Here is a 21,941-nt window from a genome sequence, read left to right as displayed (position 1 = left end):
TAACAAATAGTTCTATTTTAAAGTAATAGTTTTATTTTCAAAACAATAATTAAGTTGTTGAGTAAAAATTACTTGTTATAGACATTCAAATTAATGTTTGCAATTAGCATGCCGTTCAAACAAAAAAACTGTTGCTCATATATATAATTTATATTTTCTCAATATGTTTTCCTAATACATTTTGTGTGTTTGTGTGTATCAACATTGTAGTCTTTAATATTTTAGCGATGGCAAATTTGCTAAACATGTTCTTTTCAATAATGCTTATCGAAGTATCTCTTTTAGCATTGTTGATGGGAAATTCTAAAGCAACTCATCGCTTTATTGATATTAAGGATCATATTGATCACCAAGTTTCCTTACAAACGAGGAGTGTTCATCGCATTGCAAGATTGAGTCCAGAAGGACCTAATCCACACCACGACAATTCCTTACAGCCAAAAAGTGATCATCACATTGCAAAATTGAGTCCAGGAGGTCCCAATCCACATCACCATCTTTCCTTACAAACGAGGAATGTTCATCACATTGCAAGATTGAGTCCAGAAGGTCCAGATCCACACCACCATGTTTCCTTACCAACGGGGAATGTTCATCACATTGAAAGATTGAGTCCAGGAGGTCCAGATTCACACCACCATGATTTCTTGCAAACTAGAAATGTTCATGAAATTGCAAGATTGAGTCCAGGAGGTCCTAATCCACACCATGACAATTCCTTAAATCCAACGAGTGTCGATCACATTGCAAAATTGAGTCCAGGAGGTCCCGATCCACATCACCATCTTTCCTTACAAACGAGGAATGTTCATCACATTGCAAGATTGAGTCCAGAAGGTCCAGATCCACACCACCATGTTTCCTTACAAACGGGGAATGTTCATCGCATTGAAAGATTGAGTCCAGGAGGTCCAGATTCACACCACCATGATTTCTTGAAAACTAGAAATGTTCATGGAATTGCAAGATTGAGTCCAGGAGGTCCTAATCCACACCACGACAATTCCTTACATCCAACGAGTGTCCATCTCACTGCAAAATTAAGTCTAAGAGGTCATAATCCAAACTACCCGAATTCCTTTCAACCTTAGAATAATCATTGCATTGCATGATTGAGACTAGAGAGTCCCAATTTACACCACCACCATATTTAACATTAAGTTATCGTTCACTCGACAACTTATCTTCTAATGTATTTTGTGATTTCTGAATTAAGTAGAGTGAGAGAGAGAATAAACTATATTCAAATAAAAGAGAGATAAATTGATTGGAGATGGTAATTGTTACTTTTAATTATATATATAACTTTATAGTGCGTATATTTACCTGTCACCATTATGTTTTGAATAAATCACTAAGGCTTGTCCCATAGTGAATAAAATTTACCAAGTAATTATTATTTTGTGAACTAATATGTACATATTATTTTAATTAAAGTTACTTTGAAGAGAATATTAGGGGAACGAAAAATATAGACTACACTAGTGGAATATAAATAAAACATAGACCACACAAGTTGAATGCTCTAAATTTCTTTGAAAATCTATCATATAAGAAAAGTCTACCATTTGGGACTTTCTTAGGCTATCCAGATCAGCAACTCTTCTCTCAATTTTCCACGTCACTTCCTCCTCGTTGTGTGCTGCGGAAGTTATAAGGGTGGAACTTTAAACCTCTCAACCTCCCATGATCTTGCAGTTACTCATTCTTTATTGCCCATCCACATTCCAAACTACTTACAGTAATAATGACTTCACTTGCATATTTATCACTCCCTTTCATTCTTCTTCACTCATTTTCATTCTTCTTCTTCTACAGCGATTTCAATCTTCCTCTCCAATCTTCTTCTACAGCGGTTTCACAAAACCGTTTTTCTTTCATCGGGCTTCTGATTTCTTCTTCTTCTTCTTCTATCTTTTTCAAGTTTGATTTTGATTTAGTTTTTAAAGTTTCAGGTTTCATGGTGTTGTCTCATGCGGAAAGGGAAAGATCCATGGCCGATGCAATTTCTGATGATGCGTATGCATCAGTGTTTGTTATTACTTTGTATGATTTGTTAAATTTTGTTTGGATAAGCTGTGACCTGATTTTGCTGTGGGTTTATGCAGGTTCGATGATGAAGCACAAGTTTGCTTGGCCTTTAAAAAGAAAGGATGGCAATGAGAGAGATTTATCGGTTCTTTGTAGTATTTTGATTTTGTTTATGCTTTGAATTTCAGGTGACGGTTCATTTCGATTTGGGTTTCTCCGATTACGCTAACGGTTCATAGGCGCACCTATTTCTACGCAGATTTTGATTTTTTTCTTCTAATTTTCTACTCGCTTGCTTAATGCAGTGTATTTGAAGCTGAAAAGCCAGGATGTAGATTTTCTATACAGCAGAGACTTGGAACATACTTCTTCAAGGTAATGAATGTACGGTCATTTCTTTGGTAAGCCAAATTATGTGAGGTTTCGTTATTTTGATCGATGTTGTTAAATAGCCACTATAGCAGCGCTACATCGTTAAGCATAATGTAATCATGCTTACTGATTAATGTATATTAAAAATAATTTTGATCATATGTTACATTTTCTTCTCATATTTTGATGTTGGCGTCACGTTATGTGTGATGCTTCGTCGGTATGTCCAGCTTTGATCCGTGATATGGTGTGAATTAGCTGTATTTTGTGCGAAACCTGAAATCGTATACGGCACAGAGTTAGAGCAAGTGTATATGTATGGTAATCATAATATATATTTTTTTATCTTACACACTATGTTATCCTATACGGCATAGAGCCAGCGCAGAAGGTGAAAAAAAGCCACTGAAGGTGAAAAAACGGATCAGGAAACTGAATGTTATCTTTGAGAAGTTTAGTGATGTTAAGGTAAATTTCCTTTGCTCTTCAGCTGTTGGAACTTTATTACTTCTGTGATATTTTTCTTAGACTCTTCATCTATTGTTTATAACTTTTACCTTTTTATTTGGATTTTTTTAGCACTGTTAAAAGGATTTAGTTTCCTTCTTTTGTTTGAATACCCTAATGTTGATTTAGATACTAGACCATTATGTCTCACTCTCATCCTTACTAAATTATCAAGTTTGCTGAATTTGCTTAACTGCTTTTCTGAATTGTTTTGCTTATGACTTGCATATTATTTTTAGATTCATGTTTCCATGCTCAGTACATAGACTTCAAAATGGGAGCTGAGTCAGGATTCATTCGATTTGACGTACCTGAAGCTGCTCAGAAAGCACGTTTTGATGGCTCAATGATTGTTTTGAACTGTTAGGTATGAATTTGTGGTGTTAAATGTTGCTGAATTCTAAAGTTATCTGAATTCTGAACTCTAAACCTTTCTCCGTCTCTGTCGCAACCTCTTCCATTCATCTTCCTCATTGACTCACTTTCTTCTACAGATTCAATTCATACACACAACAACATCGTGCTCACATCGTCTGCACGCGATTACTTCAACCGCATCTTGCAGGACATCTCCGGCATGAAGGTTCTCATACTTGATTCTCAAACGGTACGCCACTTTCTTCATCAATGATCTCCCACATTCCTAACAAATCCGATCATTTTATTTCTTTGTATTTTTTATAGTTATAAACTTATAATGGTTTGATCGATTATTTAATTTTGGTTGTTTGTTTGTAATGAAATGCATTTTTATCTGTCGAATTTATGCAGGTAAGTATTGTGAGTATTGTGTACTCACAGTCAGAACTTCTTCAGAAATAATACCAAAATTTGTAAGCAATTACTCACTACCTTCTTATGAATATCTACACTCATAATTAATTCTAACACTATTAATAAAAAACTTATGTTTATTTTTTCTTTCAAGGGCTCATAATCATGGTGCGGGTCTACAATGAAAATTTTAACCTAAAAGCATGACTACGCCATTTTGCCATTTTGTTAGGTGTACATGTATCAATGATTGGTAGGAGAAGGGTTTCAATTGCTCACTGGAGGCCAATGGGGGATTTTTAGGAGTTTTAGAAAATGTGTTTTATTTGTTTATATAATATGATTTTTATATTTTGTTAATGCTCTTCCATGTTTTAGCTGGCTAATTCTGTTCATGTTTTTCCTTTCATTTATTTATGATTCTGCAGAATGTTAACAATAGAGAGACTTTGGAGTCACATCCAAGACCTGGCACCCAAGGACGTGGGGTTAGAGGTGGTCGGGGAAATTTTACAAATAAACACATAGTGCACGGTGAAATAGCTATTCTGAATCTCAGTCTGTTTATGTTTTTGCCCCACCCATGTGCTCTTTGATTATTCCCTATTTCTCTCTTTCCTGCTTACAACCCTCTAATTTCCCTGCTAAAACAGTTTTGCATTGCTAACTTAAGTTCTCTATATTTATAACATGTTTGAAACACAATGTAGGAGCATTTGGCTACTTTTCATCTTGCAAGTTGTTGGTTACCATGCCCTTATTAACATGTTTAACTGGTCACTTGAATGAAAAGTAGTAGATGATGCTGTATTTCTAATGTGCAATTACTATTAGATATTGTGTTTGGCAGTAGAATTTGCTTAACTAAAATAATATTCCACGGGCCTTCTCTCAGATGCTCGAGGTGGCAAGAGTTCTGTACCAAGCAAAGATAACAGGTCCAACGAAGAAACTGCAAAGGGTGTGCCTCCTTTGCCAGGTTCATAAGAGTCAAAATCTAGAGAAAAAAGTTCTGGAACAAGGTAAGTAGTTAGCATATTGACTGTCATTTCTTTCTTACATAGACACAAATTAAGTTATGATACATTTCGATCAGACTACATAATTATCTGTCATTTGCAGCTCTGTTCCAGCTATTGCCAATGGGCCTACAACTGTATCATCTGGAACTACTAATGTGAATTCATCCCCTTCATCTACTGGAAATGTGGATAGGATTAGTCCATCGGATGGCGGTAATATTACGATTTGTCATCCAGAATGCCCCTGTAAAAACCAGGGTTATGTGAATTTTGTTTTTCTTTATCTAAGTCCAGTTAGAATTTATTTTATATGCTACCCTCATGCTAAATATATCTTGGCGGGTTGAGGAACTGTATTCACTCGACCACGACTCTCTCAATAGTGCATAGCATGAAGTAGTCAGGTCAAAAACAGTTTGTGGCATCGGAAACAGTTTAGTTTTTGGTTGATGGTACAAAAGCAGGATCGTTGAATAGCTATGGACCTCTATCTTTTCTAAAGGTTGGTTTATAGTTTATATTTTACTTGGCCTTGACATTGTTGATTTCAATTTTACGCACGGTTTCTATTTGATTCAGTTTTGTCTTTTGGATAGGATCTTAAGATATATTTATACAATGATAATTTTAAAATTAAATTGGTAGTTCATTGTTTGACTTTTGAGTATGAGATGAGTATTGCCTCTATCTTACATTCTTTTGTTGTATTATTTCATCAGGTGAAAAAGAGAAGAGAGGTGCTTGAAGATAAACTTGAAAAACAAGACACTAGAGCTATATATTCTGTCAATAGACAATACTCTATTCCAAATTGCATTGATATCTTGAGAGGCAGCATAATATCGTTTCCAAGAGTATGGTATGAGCAACACCTATGATTAGGAGACGAAACAGAAATCCAGGTGTGATATTTTGTTGATTCTTTTAAGACTAATGTTTACTATTTTTGCTTGGTTGTTGTTGTATACTATTTTTGCTTGGTTGTTGTTGTATACTATTTTTGCTCATTGTTTTATTTTTGTATTGTTGTAACTGTTTGAAATTCAGAAGTGATATTCAGTCTTGGACTAAAAATTGCATCCTCCCGTGTTAACAATTATTTGGATTATTCAATTCTTTCTATGTGCAGGAACTTGAGAAGGCTTTAAAAACGATTATCTTTATATGCATGAACTTGACAAGGATTTACAAAGAGAGGTACTTGATTGCACATCTCAAAAGCTCACTCTGGCTGCACATTGAGTTCATGATGAAACAACTAATAATGGTGAAGCAAATGTTGATGATGATGATGATGATGATGAGATGAGTAAACTTTTGTTGTCACGTAAAAAGAGGAAGCCAACTACTGTCACTACTTATTCATCCAAATGAAAAAGTCGATTCAGATTACAAAGCCTTCCCTCTATTATGAAAAAGTCGATTCAGATTACAAAGCCTTCCCTCTATTTCAAAACTTAATCGAACTTCGACTACTATGCTCTCATAATGGCATTCATGACTGGAGTGAAGTACTAAAACTGCTCCGGAATTGTCCCAAAATAAAATCTCTATACATTAATAAGGTTTATTTGTCACGCTGATGGTTTATGTTTGTTCTTCTATTCAACTATTTTTACAAATAATTTTTTGACAGGGAGTTTGTTCATCAAACACCACAGAGGACTGAAACAGCCAAGCCATGTTCATGAATGTGTTTCTTCTCATCTAACAACTAAGGGTGATACTCTTTTTTCTCTACATGTTATGAAGAAAACCATCTTATTATGCATTCTCATTTTTCTCTTTTAGTCGAGGAAAACCATTTTATTATTAGTGGTTGGATGTTTCACGGTTTCTGTGTTGTTGCAGACGTTTCCAATAGTATTGTCATTTTGTTTTAATAATTACTCTAATAACTGTCCTTGAGGAAGTTACTTACTGTTATCATAACAGTCTCTTGGGAAGTTAATACTAGCTGTAACTTCTATGATCCATCAAGGCATATTTCATACATGTAACAGCAAAAATTGACATATCTAAGGAAGGCACACTGCAATAAGAGGGAAGGGAGACAGGTTTACTACCACAATGATCCCGTCAATGGGTTGGTGGAGAGACTGTTATCTTTGATTTAGGATCAGGGGTAAGCTGAGGCGTTGGACAAGATCATATTAATGTGGTGCTGAGTTGCTATACAGCGTTAGCAGGAATAAATTAACATCGTCGACAAAGCTGCCGATCTCAAGACCACTGATTGTGAACTTTGATACACGCTGCGAAAACATGAGAGATTGTCTCAAAGAAATGAATACTGATGGTACCACTGATATGAATCGAGAGGATAACAACATCGATACCGACATCGGAGGTGATGTATAGCAATGAAAACCATGAGATGGCCAAGACCTTGCTAAACAAATTCGAGGAGAAAATTATATGCTAATTTTACTCTTATTTGTTTCATGTAACTTTGATAATGTGGACATATTTCCCGAAACTTTAGCAGGTGACGAAACTAGGTAAAGACATGTCAAGGTCACAGGAAGCATGGTTGGATGATGAGATTGTTCAAATAGATGTCAAGGTTACCAATGCTGCAGCCAAGAAGAAGTGATTTCACACAATGGTTCTTCTGCACAAGTTGTTCCTTTATTATCTTTTCAGAGTCTTAGTCTGTTTTTCCATTTTGTTTGATTTTCCTGGTACTATTTTTTGGTGTTAATTTATGTTTCAGAACTACATTTCGTTATTATTGTGATTCAAAATATTTATTTATGTTGTTTTATTGACTTAGCAGGGTTTAGTGCTTGCAGGCTATTTTTTGACGACTGTCCATGATAGTGCTTGCATTGCATGCTATTGAACTTGCATGATAGTGCTTGCATTGCATGCGATTGAACTTGCATGATAGACTTCTCATGCTATTGAACTTTCATGATAGTGCTTGCAAAGTTAATTAGTTCTTATGACTTGACAATTAAAAATCATGTCCACTAAAATGTATAATCACGCATAATTCTTAGGTTACATACACATCTCAATCTTTAAAAAATAGGAAACATTATTATTCTCTATGGTGCAACAAGGGGCTTTTGCACTGCTTAAGATATGGCAAAGCGCTACAGTTGATTCAATTGTATAGATTGTAACAGTTATAATTTATTATTTCTTATGGTTATTACTTATTTACCGAAGAATATTCGGGATGAGGTATTAAGATGTTCACAGAATGAAAGTTCTCTTTCACATGTACAAGTTATTTTGGATTATGCTTCTCTAATGTTGTAAATAACTAGCAAAGTGAGAAAAATTAAGTGTTGATACTTCCATCATCCACCAATGTGATTTAACATACACGAATATTTAATATTAATCATTGATTTCTTCTTAATATCTTATTTAACAAGATGATTTTGATGATGAAAATTAAGTTAATGAAGGTGTAGGTAAAATTAATTACACTAAATGTAGTAATAATAAGAGTAAAATCATATTTAATTTATATATATATATATATATATATATATATATATATATATATATATATATATATATATATATATATATATATATATATATATATATATATATATATATATATATATATATATATATATAACTGGTCAATTTCACCAAAATATGAAATAATATAATATGGATACACACAGGTACTTATATGGTACGCGTATACGGTATTGATATTAACACATTTAATTAAATATTAAATAATAACAATATTAAATTTATTATTGATTTAAATATTTTTATAGATAATATAGGAATAGTTATATGATTGATTCAAATATTTTTATATATGAAATAATATATTTAATCAATTAATATTAACGGGGACATGAAGTTAGTGATCAAAATATTGAATATTAACGGGAATATTAAATTACTGATCAAAATATTAAATATTTACGGGAACATGAAGTTACGGGTCAAAATATTGCATAATAACGGAAACATGAATTTACTAATAACGGGAACATGAAGTTATTGATAAAATACTGAATATTAACAGGAACATGACATTAGTGATCAAAATATTAATTTTAGCGGAAATATGAAGATACTAATCAAAATATTGAATATTAACGGGAACATGAAGTTACTGATAAAAATATTAAATATTAACCCAATGAGCTTACCCGACCGATACCCGTGTTTGTGAAGAAAGAAACGTTGTGATTTCACATAACCGTTTTTTTTTAATATTGATCAAAATATTAAATATTAACGGGAACATGAAGTTACTGGACAAAATATTGAATATTAACGAGAACATAAATTACTGATTAAAATATTGAATATTAACGGGAACATGAAGTTACTGATCGAAATATTGAATATTAACGGGAACAAATTTTGAATATTAACGGGAATACGAAGCCACAGATCAAGATAATAAATATTAACGGGATCACGAAGTTATTGACAAAATATTGAATATTAAAGAGAACACGGAGTTACTGATAATTTTTTTAAATATTAACACAAACATTAAGTTACTGATTTTTTTTTTCTATTTCAAACATCTTTTCTTATTATATTAACCTCTCCCATAAAAATTAATCTTTCCCTATCATCTTTCAAACATCTTTTCTTATTATATGTTTAAAAATTAAAATATTGAATATTAACGAGAATATGAAGTTATTGATCAAACTATTGAATATTAACGGAAACATAAAGTTACTAATCAAAATATTGAATATTAACGGGAACATAAAGTTACTGATCAAAATATTTAATATTAACGGAAATATTAAATTACTGATCAAAATAAACTCAAAATAAATAACTCAGTCCTATTCACTATTACTTCACAATACCTTTACCTGTCACTATCCGACGAAATAGTTATGTATGACTGCATATCAACGCTTTCATCAACACCATCAGAAGAAGATCCCACATACTTACCCTTCCCTTTGTCACATCTTCCACCTTCACTATTGTCCTTCGATATATGTGCAACTTCACTAATACCCTCGAACGAATCTTGCCCAACAACAGTTTTTCCATTCCCTTATGTTTTACACAAACTATTTTTTTTTTTAATGATAACCTTTAACCTAACTTATAATCTTTTACAAACATTTCTGATTTTCCTAAACCTAAATGCGCGGAAACGAAGGGTACCCGTGCGAACGCACGGGTAAGACACTAGTTAATTCATAAAAGGACTGTAACACGATGTTTATTATATGAAAGGTGCATACTAAATTAAACTAGTCACTTGATAGGCCTTTAATAAATATTGTAAATTTTATATATTATTTTTTTTTCAAATTTATCATCTTGCCACACTATATTCTATTTTCCATTCAATAAGATTTTTTAATCCAAATATTATTTAAAAATATTCAGCTAGTTATATACCTTGAAATGAAATTTATGAATTTATTCCACGTCATTTAATTTTTTTTACTTAAATACTATGATTTTAAATATTCAATAGGTAACAATCCAAACAAGATAAGTCTATAATTATCCCCTTCAGACGGTTAATACGGGTATTGAAACATAGTACAATAGTATACACATTACACGAGTACAAATTTTCGCATACTTAAACATATAATAAGTCGCATATTTAGGCAATATCACCTCATTCGAGAGATAATAGATATATGAGATGTGAAGATATTCAGAGTATGATGTCCATACTAGATCTATGGGTATTAGGTGTATGCCTGATGGGATCTAGTGCTAGTGGGAGATTGACGGTGTAAGCCCTAGATGCCAATAGTTTCTGTACTTGTATCAAATCATATATTAATAATAAAAGACATTTATTTATTATGTTTGTTTTTCCAAAATAATAAAGTCCCTAGAATAGCTATTATGTTTAATGAAATGTTAAGTGCGACATAATCATGAGATCCCATGAAACATAAGGACAGTATTCTCAAATTATCTCTAGTCGTGCTTTACTGTGAAGTGGGAAAACATTAAATCATTGAGACTATTGTATGGATAGTGTAACACCCGGTATTTAGTTAATTATTTAATTATATACATTCAAATTACTTAGAATTTAATTATTGAATTTGTGGAGTGTTGAGAATTGTTGACATGGGTTTTTATGATTAATTAGTTGATTAATTAATTGATTAAGTTGTAGAAATAGTATTAAAGAAATACTAGATTTACTATATGGACTTAATTAAGTGATGGTGGTAGTAAAAGGTGGGGTGTGAATGTTAGGCCCAATAGGTTTAATGAAATTAGGTTAAGATAAGGATTAGGTTAATTAGAAGAGAAAAATTCTTGGGGAATTGGTCATGCGAAGTTGTAGAGAAGAGAGAAAATAGGAGAGAAATTCATTCCCGTTTTTCTTGCAGCAGTCTCACTAAATCGAAGATCCCCGATTCGTTAACCGTTGGATCATCACCAAATTTTATGGGTAGGTTCGTAACACCTATATCTAACTTTTGACCGTTGGGATCTTCAAAATAAGGTCTGAGTTGTGAGATATCATCATCGCACTGTAGCTGCATATTTGGGAAATTTTTCAGCTTTTGATTCTGATTAAAAGAGGCAATGGTTGGGAGCTAAGGCTAGATGGCTTCGATCGGTAGAATTGTAGAACAGACTCCGAATATAAGGTAAGGGGTGGGGTTCTAACTCTATAACTGGACTCATGATGAATGATATGCGGGGGTTAATTTCGTAGGAAATTATTCCGGTTTATTTGTGTGTGATTTATGTTGCAAAACAATAATTTTTATGCTATTGCGTCGAATCTTGTTGTTGTTGAATCGATAGTGTAGTTAAATTTGTAGTGCAAGATAATTATTGGAATACTTGGAGATAGTAATATGATGATTGTGTGTGGGATTATGGTGTATTTAGTTATCCGGAATTAATTGAAAATTGTAGAGGTAGTTCGTATATGCTAGTAGGTGATTGTGATCGGCTTGTTTTGTGAATTATGATGAGTACGTTGTGTTGTTATTTCTTTGTGATTTCTGAGTGATGTGTATATTGTTGTTGTTTTATGCGAAGTTGCAGGATGTTTCAGTGACGATGTATACCTCTATTTATTGGTATAGCGACGATATAGGCTTATGCCTTTTGTGACGATGATGTTGTTGTTGTTGTTGTATGTGTTTGTTGCATTCATATACATATGCATTTTGGTGACGGCCTGGATTGGCAAATTAGCGACGAAGGCTTATGCCTTGATGCCTCTGTTTAACTGGCAATTGGCGATGGGGGCTGAAGCCCTGGGTACCACATGCATGTGCAGTTGTAGAGTCTCATTGTATGTGGCATGAGTGTGATTTAATTGTGATGTGATGTGACTTGAGTTGTTGTTAAATTGTGATAATATGGAGTTGTAATTATAAATTGTTATACTAATGACGTGTTGTGACAGGTATTGTCTGGAAGATGAGAAATAGTTGTTATAACTATTAATATGTTGTTGTTATTTATTTTTGTTAATTATAACTGTTCAGGTTAATTGTTATGATAAATGTAGTCTGAAAGCTGTAACGTGATAATTTCGTATGATTAAATTCTAATATATTGTTTATCATGCGTTTGTTTATATTGGTAGATATCTCACCCTTTCTGAATGATGTTTCCCTACCATGGGAAATTGACAGGTACTCAAGATAGCGGTGGAAGTTTTGAAGTGATTTTATGAAGTCTTTAGTTGCTGTTAGTCGAGTTGGTGTCTTGCTCTGATACGTAGCACTCGGGGGGATAAAACGATTGTTTTATTTATTAATTCTTTTGCTAAATTTTTATATGGTTTTGGTTTAAATTGTAACTTAAAGTTACCGTGCAATGATGCTACGACTTGATTTGAATAGTTATGAAGTTTGTTGATTCCGCTGCGAGTTAATTATTGAATTTAAACAAAGTGATTTTTAGTAATGATTTGATTATCGTTTTAAATTTTTGTGCTATGTATCTATGAGGGAAGGTAAATAAGCCGTAACTGTTTTTGAAATGACGAATATGTGATACCTCAAATGAGCTTGTTTGAAATTTATACTCTGATTTTATTATATTTTTCGGGTAGAATTTGGGGTGTTACATTAGTGGTATCAGAGCAGGTCGGTCCGTCCGGCCAGAGTCGTCTAATTATTGTTTATCCTTTTGTATGCGACAAGTGTGTACAACACTGTCGGTACTTGTTGCTTTCTGGTTGTTGCAGGAATTAGTTTGAGCGAAGTGGGGGAGAAGCTTTGCTTCTCGGATGTGGTTCATTTGCAAGTTCGGAAAGAAGATTGTTGTCTGGGTGTTTCAAAAACTGAATTTCGACGAAAGAAGGTGTCTCTCGAGTTATAAAAAGTTTAGGAGTGAGGAGATATGTTAAGAGTTGTTTGGAATATGTTTAAGTTGAAGAAAAACAGGTTTTGGAGTGGAAATTCCGTAAGTAAAACGCAGGAAATTGCTGAATGTTTTGTGAAACTTCAAAAATTCATAACTGGAGTTCAGAGTATCCGATTCGAGTCCCGTTTGAAGCGTTGGAAAGCTAACGAGATGAACTTTATTTTAAAAATGGTTCCATCAGCTTTAATAGAATTATTTGTAACAAGATGATGTTGGAAAGAGATGGAATTTGCGGTTACGCTTGTCCTTGGAACTGGACTTGTTTGTTGGTGCCACACACGACGTCAGCGTCAAAGTTGAGTGAATTTAAGGAGTAATTAATAGGTTTGTTGAAAATAAATTTTAAGAATTAGTGTACCATTTGAGAAGTTTTGGAGATACCGTAAAGAGTGTCGCCGCATGGCGTTGATGTTCGCACTTTCGAATGGCGTTGGAATAGTTAACAAGTTAGTAACGGTTATGTTGAAGAAGTACCAGAATGGTCGACATATGTGTAGTCGATTTGAGATGTGCCAATGGGTTGTTATGTTGGATGGTTGTACGTGGAGGTGAAGTTGATGATGGTTGTATCGGATAAATTTTCGAGGACGAAAATATTCTAAGTGGGGGAGAGTTGTAACACCCGGTATTTAGTTAATTATTTAATTATATACATTCAAATTACTTAGAATTTAATTATTGAATTTGTGGAGTGTTGAGAATTGTTGACATGGGTTTTTATGATTAATTAGTTGATTAATTAATTGATTAAGTTGTAGAAATAGTATTAAAGAAATACTAGATTTACTATATGGACTTAATTAAGTGATGGTGGTAGTAAAAGGTGGGGTGTGAATGTTAGGCCCAATAGGTTTAATGAAATTAGGTTAAGATAAGGATTAGGTTAATTAGAAGAGAAAAATTCTTGGGGAATTGGTCATGCGAAGTTGTAGAGAAGAGAGAAAATAGGAGAGAAATTCATTCCCGTTTTTCTTGCAGCAGTCTCACTAAATCGAAGATCCCCGATTCGTTAACCGTTGGATCATCACCAAATTTTATGGGTAGGTTCGTAACACCTATATCTAACTTTTGACCGTTGGGATCTTCAAAATAAGGTCTGAGTTGTGAGATATCATCATCGCACTGTAGCTGCATATTTGGGAAATTTTTCAGCTTTTGATTCTTATTAAAAGAGGCAATGGTTGGGAGCTAAGGCTAGATGGCTTCGATCGGTAGAATTGTAGAACAGACTCCGAATATAAGGTAAGGGGTGGGGTTCTAACTCTATAACTGGACTCATGATGAATGATATGCGGGGGTTAATTTCGTAGGAAATTATTCCGGTTTATTTGTGTGTGATTTATGTTGCAAAACAATAATTTTTATGCTATTGCGTCGAATCTTGTTGTTGTTGAATCGATAGTGTAGTTAAATTTGTAGTGCAAGATAATTATTGGAATACTTGGAGATAGTAATATGATGATTGTGTGTGGGATTATGGTGTATTTAGTTATCCGGAATTAATTGAAAATTGTAGAGGTAGTTCGTATATGCTAGTAGGTGATTGTGATCGGCTTGTTTTGTGAATTATGATGAGTACGTTGTGTTGTTATTTCTTTGTGATTTCTGAGTGATGTGTATATTGTTGTTGTTTTATGCGAAGTTGCAGGATGTTTCAGTGACAATGTATACCTCTATTTATTGGTATAGCGACGATATAGGCTTATGCCTTTTGTGACGATGATGTTGTTGTTGTTGTTGTATGTGTTTGTTGCATTCATATACATATGCATTTTGGTGACGGCCTGGATTGGCAAATTAGCGACGAAGGCTTATGCCTTGATGCCTCTGTTTAACTGACAATTGGCGATGGGGGCTGAAGCCCTGGGTACCACATGCATGTGCAGTTGTAGAGTCTCATTGTATGTGGCATGAGTGTGATTTAATTGTGATGTGATGTGACTTGAGTTGTTGTTAAATTGTGATAATATGGAGTTGTAATTATAAATTGTTATACTAATGACGTGTTGTGACAGGTATTGTCTGGAAGATGAGAAATAGTTGTTATAACTATTAATATGTTGTTGTTATTTATTTTTGTTAATTATAACTGTTCAGGTTAATTGTTATGATAAATGTAGTCTGAAAGCTGTAACGTGATAATTTCGTATGATTAAATTCTAATATATTGTTTATCATGCGTTTGTTTATATTGGTAGATATCTCACCCTTTCTGAATGATGTTTCCCTACCATGGGAAATTGACAGGTACTCAAGATAGCGGTGGAAGTTTTGAAGTGATTTTATGAAGTCTTTAGTTGCTGTTAGTCGAGTTGGTGTCTTGCTCTGATACGTAGCACTCGGGGGGATAAAACGATTGTTTTATTTATTAATTCTTTTGCTAAATTTTTATATGGTTTTGGTTTAAATTGTAACTTAAAGTTACCGTGCAATGATGCTACGACTTGATTTGAATAGTTATGAAGTTTGTTGATTCCGCTGCGAGTTAATTATTGAATTTAAACAAAGTGATTTTTAGTAATGATTTGATTATCGTTTTAAATTTTTGTGCTATGTATCTATGAGGGAAGGTAAATAAGCCGTAACTGTTTTTGAAATGACGAATATGTGATACCTCAAATGAGCTTGTTTGAAATTTATACTCTGATTTTATTATATTTTTCGGGTAGAATTTGGGGTGTTACAGATAGACTGACGATCAAATCTCATGGATTATGGATAAAGAGTAATCAAGTCTTCACATATGTATGAATTATAGGAGTAATATTTATACTGGATTGACCCGCTAAGAGAATTCTACATAGAAATTTATGCAAAGTGTCATAAGTTATTCTCATGGAGACAGTGGTGTATACAACCTTTCGACCTGAATCCACTACGAACCATATATAGATGTAGGAGTCGAGTATTTTTTTTATTGATCAAATATTAACCGTAATTGGATGGCCGTTAAGATAGTTTACGGGCACTCCACAAATCATGCTAAGGGACATGAGTGACCTAGATAGAACTTTCTCATCCCGCGTAATAGAATAAATGTCTAAGGTCCCAATATTGAATTGGACAAGGGTGACATGGTCTATGCCCTGTGTTCAATATAGACATGAGTGCAAAAGGGTAATTTTTTACACAAACATTATCACGAAAGATTTTGTTAGATCACATGATATTTTCGTGACTTGGGTAGCAATGGGTTGTAGCTAGATACCACTCACTATTTAAGATAAATTCATGATAGGTTGGGGTATACTAAGTTGAATTTATTTCTTTTCTTGATTACAAATCATGAATTGATTGTTGATTTTTATGAATGCGTGCGAAATTATGATGCATCTGCTGTGTGATATGTTGTCAGTGTTCACTTTATGTTAGTACATGACTTTAATGGATTCAGATTTGAGAAAACATTAAAAACTAGGAAATTTTTGAGTTTTAACCGACCTATATCTGGTTACTCTCTGCCAGTAAGCGGTTACCACCCTTGGTGGATTTAATTTGAAATTCATATAGGCTAACTGATTAAGATAGTTAAATCATGAATCATGATGATGCTTAGATAATGTTTTAGTAAGTCAAAAAAAGATAATACATTTGGTGAGAAAACCCTAGGGTGATATAAATCCCGTCGTATTGAGTTATTCGGAAACACAACCATACTCTTAGTTGGTATGTGTTTTGAGTGTTAGGTTTCAATGGAAACCAACCATGTACGATTTTGGGGGATATCGAGGCTCTTTATGGATGCCTAAGATTTTGTTACCAATAATGGGAGTATGGTCCATATGAAGGTTGTAGTCTCTGAGCGGTGTCCGGAATTATGTGAAAAGTGTTGGTGGGAGAAAGACATTATTTGTGTACTAGGGAGTCTGTGATCTGTTTCCAAACTTATGTGAAGAGTTGTGGCCCAAGAAAGATGTCCCACGTAACTATCCATATCCAGAGGTAGACATGGGTCGTTTGACCCGAGTGTTGATATTCACACACCATATGAGATCAATTGGATCTCGATCCACGTTCTTTTATGATTGTAGAATATGGAAGGTTGAGAAAGAAACATTATTAATAAAGTAGAACATGAGAGCACCATGACCAAGAAGACATACGGTGCATTTAGAACTGCACTGAAATAATTATATCTCACCATATGTTTAATATTTGTGGTAATTAGGTGAATTACTGATGAAAAGGAAAGATGACATGAAGGATTCAAAGATCTTGTTATCTATTTTCTTTTTGTTTTTGCTGTCTAGCCTATTCTAGTATTTTATTCCATGATTTATGTTGTATATGTACTATGATTGTATCTTTTATCATACATGTATTGGATGTCATCTAGACACTTTTGGTTGTACTCAGTACCAGATATAAAATGTCGAATAATACCATTCTATACGCATATTATTCGGGGTATTACACTTTGAATAATAAATATAAAGTGATAATTCTTATATTCACTTGTCACAATTACGTTTTGAAAGTATCACCAATTCTTTCTGTAGTAAATATAACTTTCCATGTAATCTATTATTATATGAACTATCCCATATTTGCTTGTCATAAAAATTTATATTAAGAGGAATGAGGGGATAAAAATACATGGACTACCAATGCGGTAAATAAAAAAGACATATACCATAAGAGTTGATAGCTTTGAAAAGGAATATATCTCTGGGAATAAATGTACTCGAGGAGTGTTACATATGATTTATTTTAAGAAAGTGAGCTAACGATAGAAGCCATTTGGATTAGAAGATGATTATAACTTTCGAGAGGAAATTTTGGGAAACGGGTTGTCTAAAACTCACTAGATTTTTGAATGAGAAGGGGCAACTTGAGAACTCTACAACTAAATTGAATTTAAATTGTTTAGAATAGATGAATCCATCTTAACTAATTAGATTTAAGAATTTACAGTTTCTTTTACTCTTAGTGTAAAAAAAAATTAGTCCATATAGTTAACCAAACATAAGATGTAAGTTTATTTTATATACAACTATATTTATTAAAAAGAGTAAAGGAGTTAGTTTTAATATATTTTACTATATTTAATTAATTGTAATATATTTTTCCAAAAGTATAAGGAAATGCCCCATCTGGTGATTGAAATTGAAAATTTCAAAATATTTTTTTATATATCGTTTATCAATCTAAATATATTATGATTTTTCCAAAATTATTTTATTACCAGCAAAAAAATTTGTTGTTGATACAACTCTTTCTTAAATATAGTAAAATAATTAAAAAAAACAAATCAAATTTCAACCACTAAAACTAGTTGTTGTTGGAATAAGAAGGTTTTCCCAACAATAGTGTGATTGTTGAGAAATTAAGTAATTTATCACTCATACTTAATAACTTTTTGCCAAATACATAACAAATAGTTCTATTTTAAAGTAATAGTTTTATTTTCAAAACAATAATTAAGTTGTTGAGTAAAAATTACTTGTTATAGACATTCAAATTAATGTTTGCAATTAGCATGCCGTTCAAACAAAAAAACTGTTGCTCATATATATAATTTATATTTTCTCATTATGTTTTCCTAATACATTTTGTGTGTTTGTGTGTATCAACATTATAGTCTTTAATATTTTAGCGATGGCAAATTTGCTAAACATGTTCTTTTCAATAATGCTTATCGAAGTATCTCTTTTAGCATTGTTGATGGGAAGTTCTAAAGCAACTCATCGCTTTATTGATATTAAGGATCATATTGATCACCAAGTTTCCTTACAAACGAGGAGTGTTCATCGCATTGCAAGATTGAGTCCAGAAGGACCTAATCCACACCACGACAATTCCTTACAGCCAAAAAGTGATCATCACATTGCAAAATTGAGTCCAGGAGGTCCAGATTCACACCACCATGATTTCTTGCAAACTAGAAATGTTCATGAAATTGCAAGATTGAGTCCAGGAGGTCCTAATCCACACCATGACAATTCCTTAAATCCAACGAGGGTCGATCACATTGCAAAATTGAGTCCAGGAGGTCCCGATCCACATCACCATCTTTCCTTACAAACGAGGAATGTTCATCACATTGCAAGATTGAGTCCAGAAGGTCCTGATCCACACCACCATGTTTCCTTACAAACGGGGAATGTTCATCGCATTGAAAGATTGAGTCCAGGAGGTCCAGATTCACACCACCATGATTTCTTGAAAACTAGTAATGTTCATGGAATTGCAAGATTGAGTCCAGGCGGTCCTAATCCACACCACGACAATTCCTTACATCCAACGAGTGTCCATCTCACCGCAAAATTAAGTCTAAGAGGTCATAATCCAAACTACCCGAATTCCTTTCAACCTTAGAATAATCATTGCATTGCATGATTGAGACTAGAGAGTCCCAATTTACACCACCACCATATTTAACATTAAGTTATCGTTCACTCGACAACTTATCTTCTAATGTATTTTGTGATTTCTGAATTAAGTAGAGTGAGAGAGAGAATAAACTATATTCAAATAAAAGAGAGATAAATAGATTGGAGATGGTAATTGTTACTTTTAATTATATATATATAACTTTATAGTGCGTATATTTACCTGTCACAATTATGTTTTGAATAAATCACTAAGGCTTGTCCCATAGTGAATAAAATTTACCAAGTAATTATTATTTTGTGAACTAATATGTACATATTATTTTAATTAAAGTTACTTTGAAGAGAATATTAGGGGAACGAAAAATATAGACTACACTAGTGGAATATAAATAAAACATAGACCACACAAGTTGAATGCTCTAAATTTCTTTGAAAATTAATTCATAAAAGGACTGTAACACGATGTTTATTATATGAAAGGTACATACTAAATTAAATTAGTCACTTGATAGGCCTTTAATAAATATTGTAAATTTTAAATATTATTTTTTTTTTCAAATTTATCATCTTGCCACACTTTATTCTATTTTCCATTCAATAAGATTTTTAAATCCAAATATTATTTAAAAATATTCAGCTAGTTATATATCTTGAAATGAAATTTATGAATTTATTCCGCGTCATTTATTTTTTTTACTTAAATACTATGATTTTAAATATTCAATATGTAACAATCCAAACAAGATAAGTCTATAATTGTCCCCTTCAGACGGTTAATACGGGTATTGAAACATAGTACAATAGTATACACATTACACGAGTACAAATTTTCGCATACTTAAACATATAATAAGTCGCATATTTAGGCAATATCACCTCATTCGAGAGATAATCGATATATGAGATGTGAAGATATTCAGAGTATGATGTCCATACTAGATCTATGGGTATTAGGTGTATGCCTGATGGGATCTAGTGCTAGTGGGAGATTGATGGTGTAAGCCCTAGATGCCAATAGTTTTTGTACTTGTATCAAATCATATATTAATAATAAAAGACATTTCTTTATTATGTTTGTTTTTCCAAAATAATAAAGTCCCTAGAATAGCTATTCTGTTTAATGAAATGTTAAGTGCGACATAATCATGAGATCCCATGAAACATAAGGACAGTTTTGTCAAATTATCTCTAGTCGTGCTTTACTGTGAAGTGGGAAAACATTAAATCATTGAGACTATTGTATGGATAGACTGACGATCAAATCTCATGGATTATGGATAAAGAGTAATCAAGTCTTCACATAGGTATGAATATTAGGAGTAATATTTATACTGGATTGACCCGCTAAGAGAATTCTACATAGAAATTTATGCAAAGTGTCATAAGTTATTCTCATGGAGACAGTGGTGTATACAACCCTTCGACCTGAATCCACTACAAACCATATATAGATGTAGGATTCGAGTATTTTTTTTTATTGATCAAATATTAACCGTAATTGGATGGCCGTTAAGATAGTTCACTGGCACTCCACAAATCATGCTAAGGGACATGAGTGACCTAGATAGAACTTTCTCATCCCGCGTAGTAGAATAAATGTCTAAGGGCCCAATATTGAATTGGACAAGGGTGACATGGTCTATGCCATGTGTTCAATATAGACATGAGTGCAAAAGGGTAATTTTTTACACAAACATTATCACGAAAGGTTTTGTTAGATCACATGATATTTTCGTGACTTGGGTAGCAATGATGTGTAGCTAGATACCACTCACTATTTAAGATAAATTCATGATAGGTTGGGGTATACTAAGTTGAATTTATTTCTTTTCTTGATTACAAATCATGAATTGATTGTTGATTTTTATGAATGCGTGCGAAATTATGATGCATCTGCTGTGTGATATGTTGTCAGTGTTCACTTTATGTTAGTAGATGACTTAAATGGATTCAGATTTGAGAAAACATGAAAAACTAGGAAATTTTTGAGTTTTAACCGACCTATATCTGGTTACTCTCTGCCAGTAAGCGGATACCACCCTTGGTGGATTTAATTTGAAATTCATATAGGCTAACTGATTAAGATAGTTAAATCATGAATCATGATGATGCTTTGATAATGTTTTAGTAAGTCAAAAAAAGATAATACATTTGGTGAGAAAACCCTAGGGTGATATAAATCCCATCGTATTGAGTTATTCGGAAACACAACCATACTCCTAGTTGGTATGTGTTTTGAGTGTTAGGTTTCAATGGAAACTACCCATGTACAATTTTGGGGGATATCGAGGCTCTTTATGGATGCCTAAGATTTTGTTACCAATAATGGGAGTATGGTCCATATGAAGGTTGTAGTCTCTGAGCGGTGTCCGGAATTATGTGAAAAGTGTTGGTGGGAGAAAGACATTATTTGTGTATTAGGGAGTCTGTGATCTGTTTCCAAACTTATGTGAAGAGTTGTGGCCCAAGAAAGATGTCCCACGTAACTATCCATATCCAGAGGTAGACATGGGTCGTTTGACCCGAGTGTTGATATTCACACACCATATGAGATCAATTG

General features: G+C 33.1%; 2 protein-coding genes and 1 long non-coding RNA gene across 14 annotated transcripts; all 3 read left to right on the top strand.

Annotated features, from left to right (window-relative positions):
• The first annotated feature begins 227 nt into the window (after window positions 1-227).
• On the top strand, window positions 228-1,091 carry LOC131630102 (uncharacterized). Its single transcript, XM_058900899.1, has one exon. It carries the CDS (start codon window positions 228-230, stop codon window positions 1,089-1,091), a length of 864 nt encoding a protein of 287 aa, XP_058756882.1.
• A 485-nt stretch (window positions 1,092-1,576) lies between these two features.
• Window positions 1,577-8,051, top strand: LOC131630079 (uncharacterized). Of its 12 annotated transcripts, XR_009292226.1 has the most exons (11): window positions 1,579-2,019; window positions 2,109-2,219; window positions 2,337-2,406; window positions 2,781-2,871; window positions 3,150-3,277; window positions 3,405-3,517; window positions 3,682-4,218; window positions 4,580-4,706; window positions 4,807-5,208; window positions 5,426-5,608; window positions 5,836-8,046. It is a non-coding gene; the product is annotated as an uncharacterized LOC131630079 (long non-coding RNA). The 12 variants fall into 12 exon arrangements; XR_009292229.1 differs by having other exon boundaries at window positions 1,578-1,741; window positions 1,956-2,019; window positions 2,109-2,871; window positions 5,836-8,050; XR_009292224.1 differs by having other exon boundaries at window positions 1,579-2,219; window positions 5,836-8,045.
• A 10,593-nt stretch (window positions 8,052-18,644) lies between these two features.
• On the top strand, window positions 18,645-19,364 carry LOC131630101 (uncharacterized). Its single transcript, XM_058900897.1, has one exon. It carries the CDS (start codon window positions 18,645-18,647, stop codon window positions 19,362-19,364), a length of 720 nt encoding a protein of 239 aa, XP_058756880.1.
• The last annotated feature ends 2,577 nt before the right edge of the window (window positions 19,365-21,941 follow it).

This window comes from Vicia villosa, unplaced genomic scaffold (genome assembly GCF_029867415.1).
Source record: "Vicia villosa cultivar HV-30 ecotype Madison, WI unplaced genomic scaffold, Vvil1.0 ctg.000643F_1_1, whole genome shotgun sequence".
Lineage (NCBI taxonomy): Eukaryota > Viridiplantae > Streptophyta > Magnoliopsida > Fabales > Fabaceae > Vicia > Vicia villosa.
This window is presented reverse-complemented; position numbering and strand designations above follow the sequence as displayed.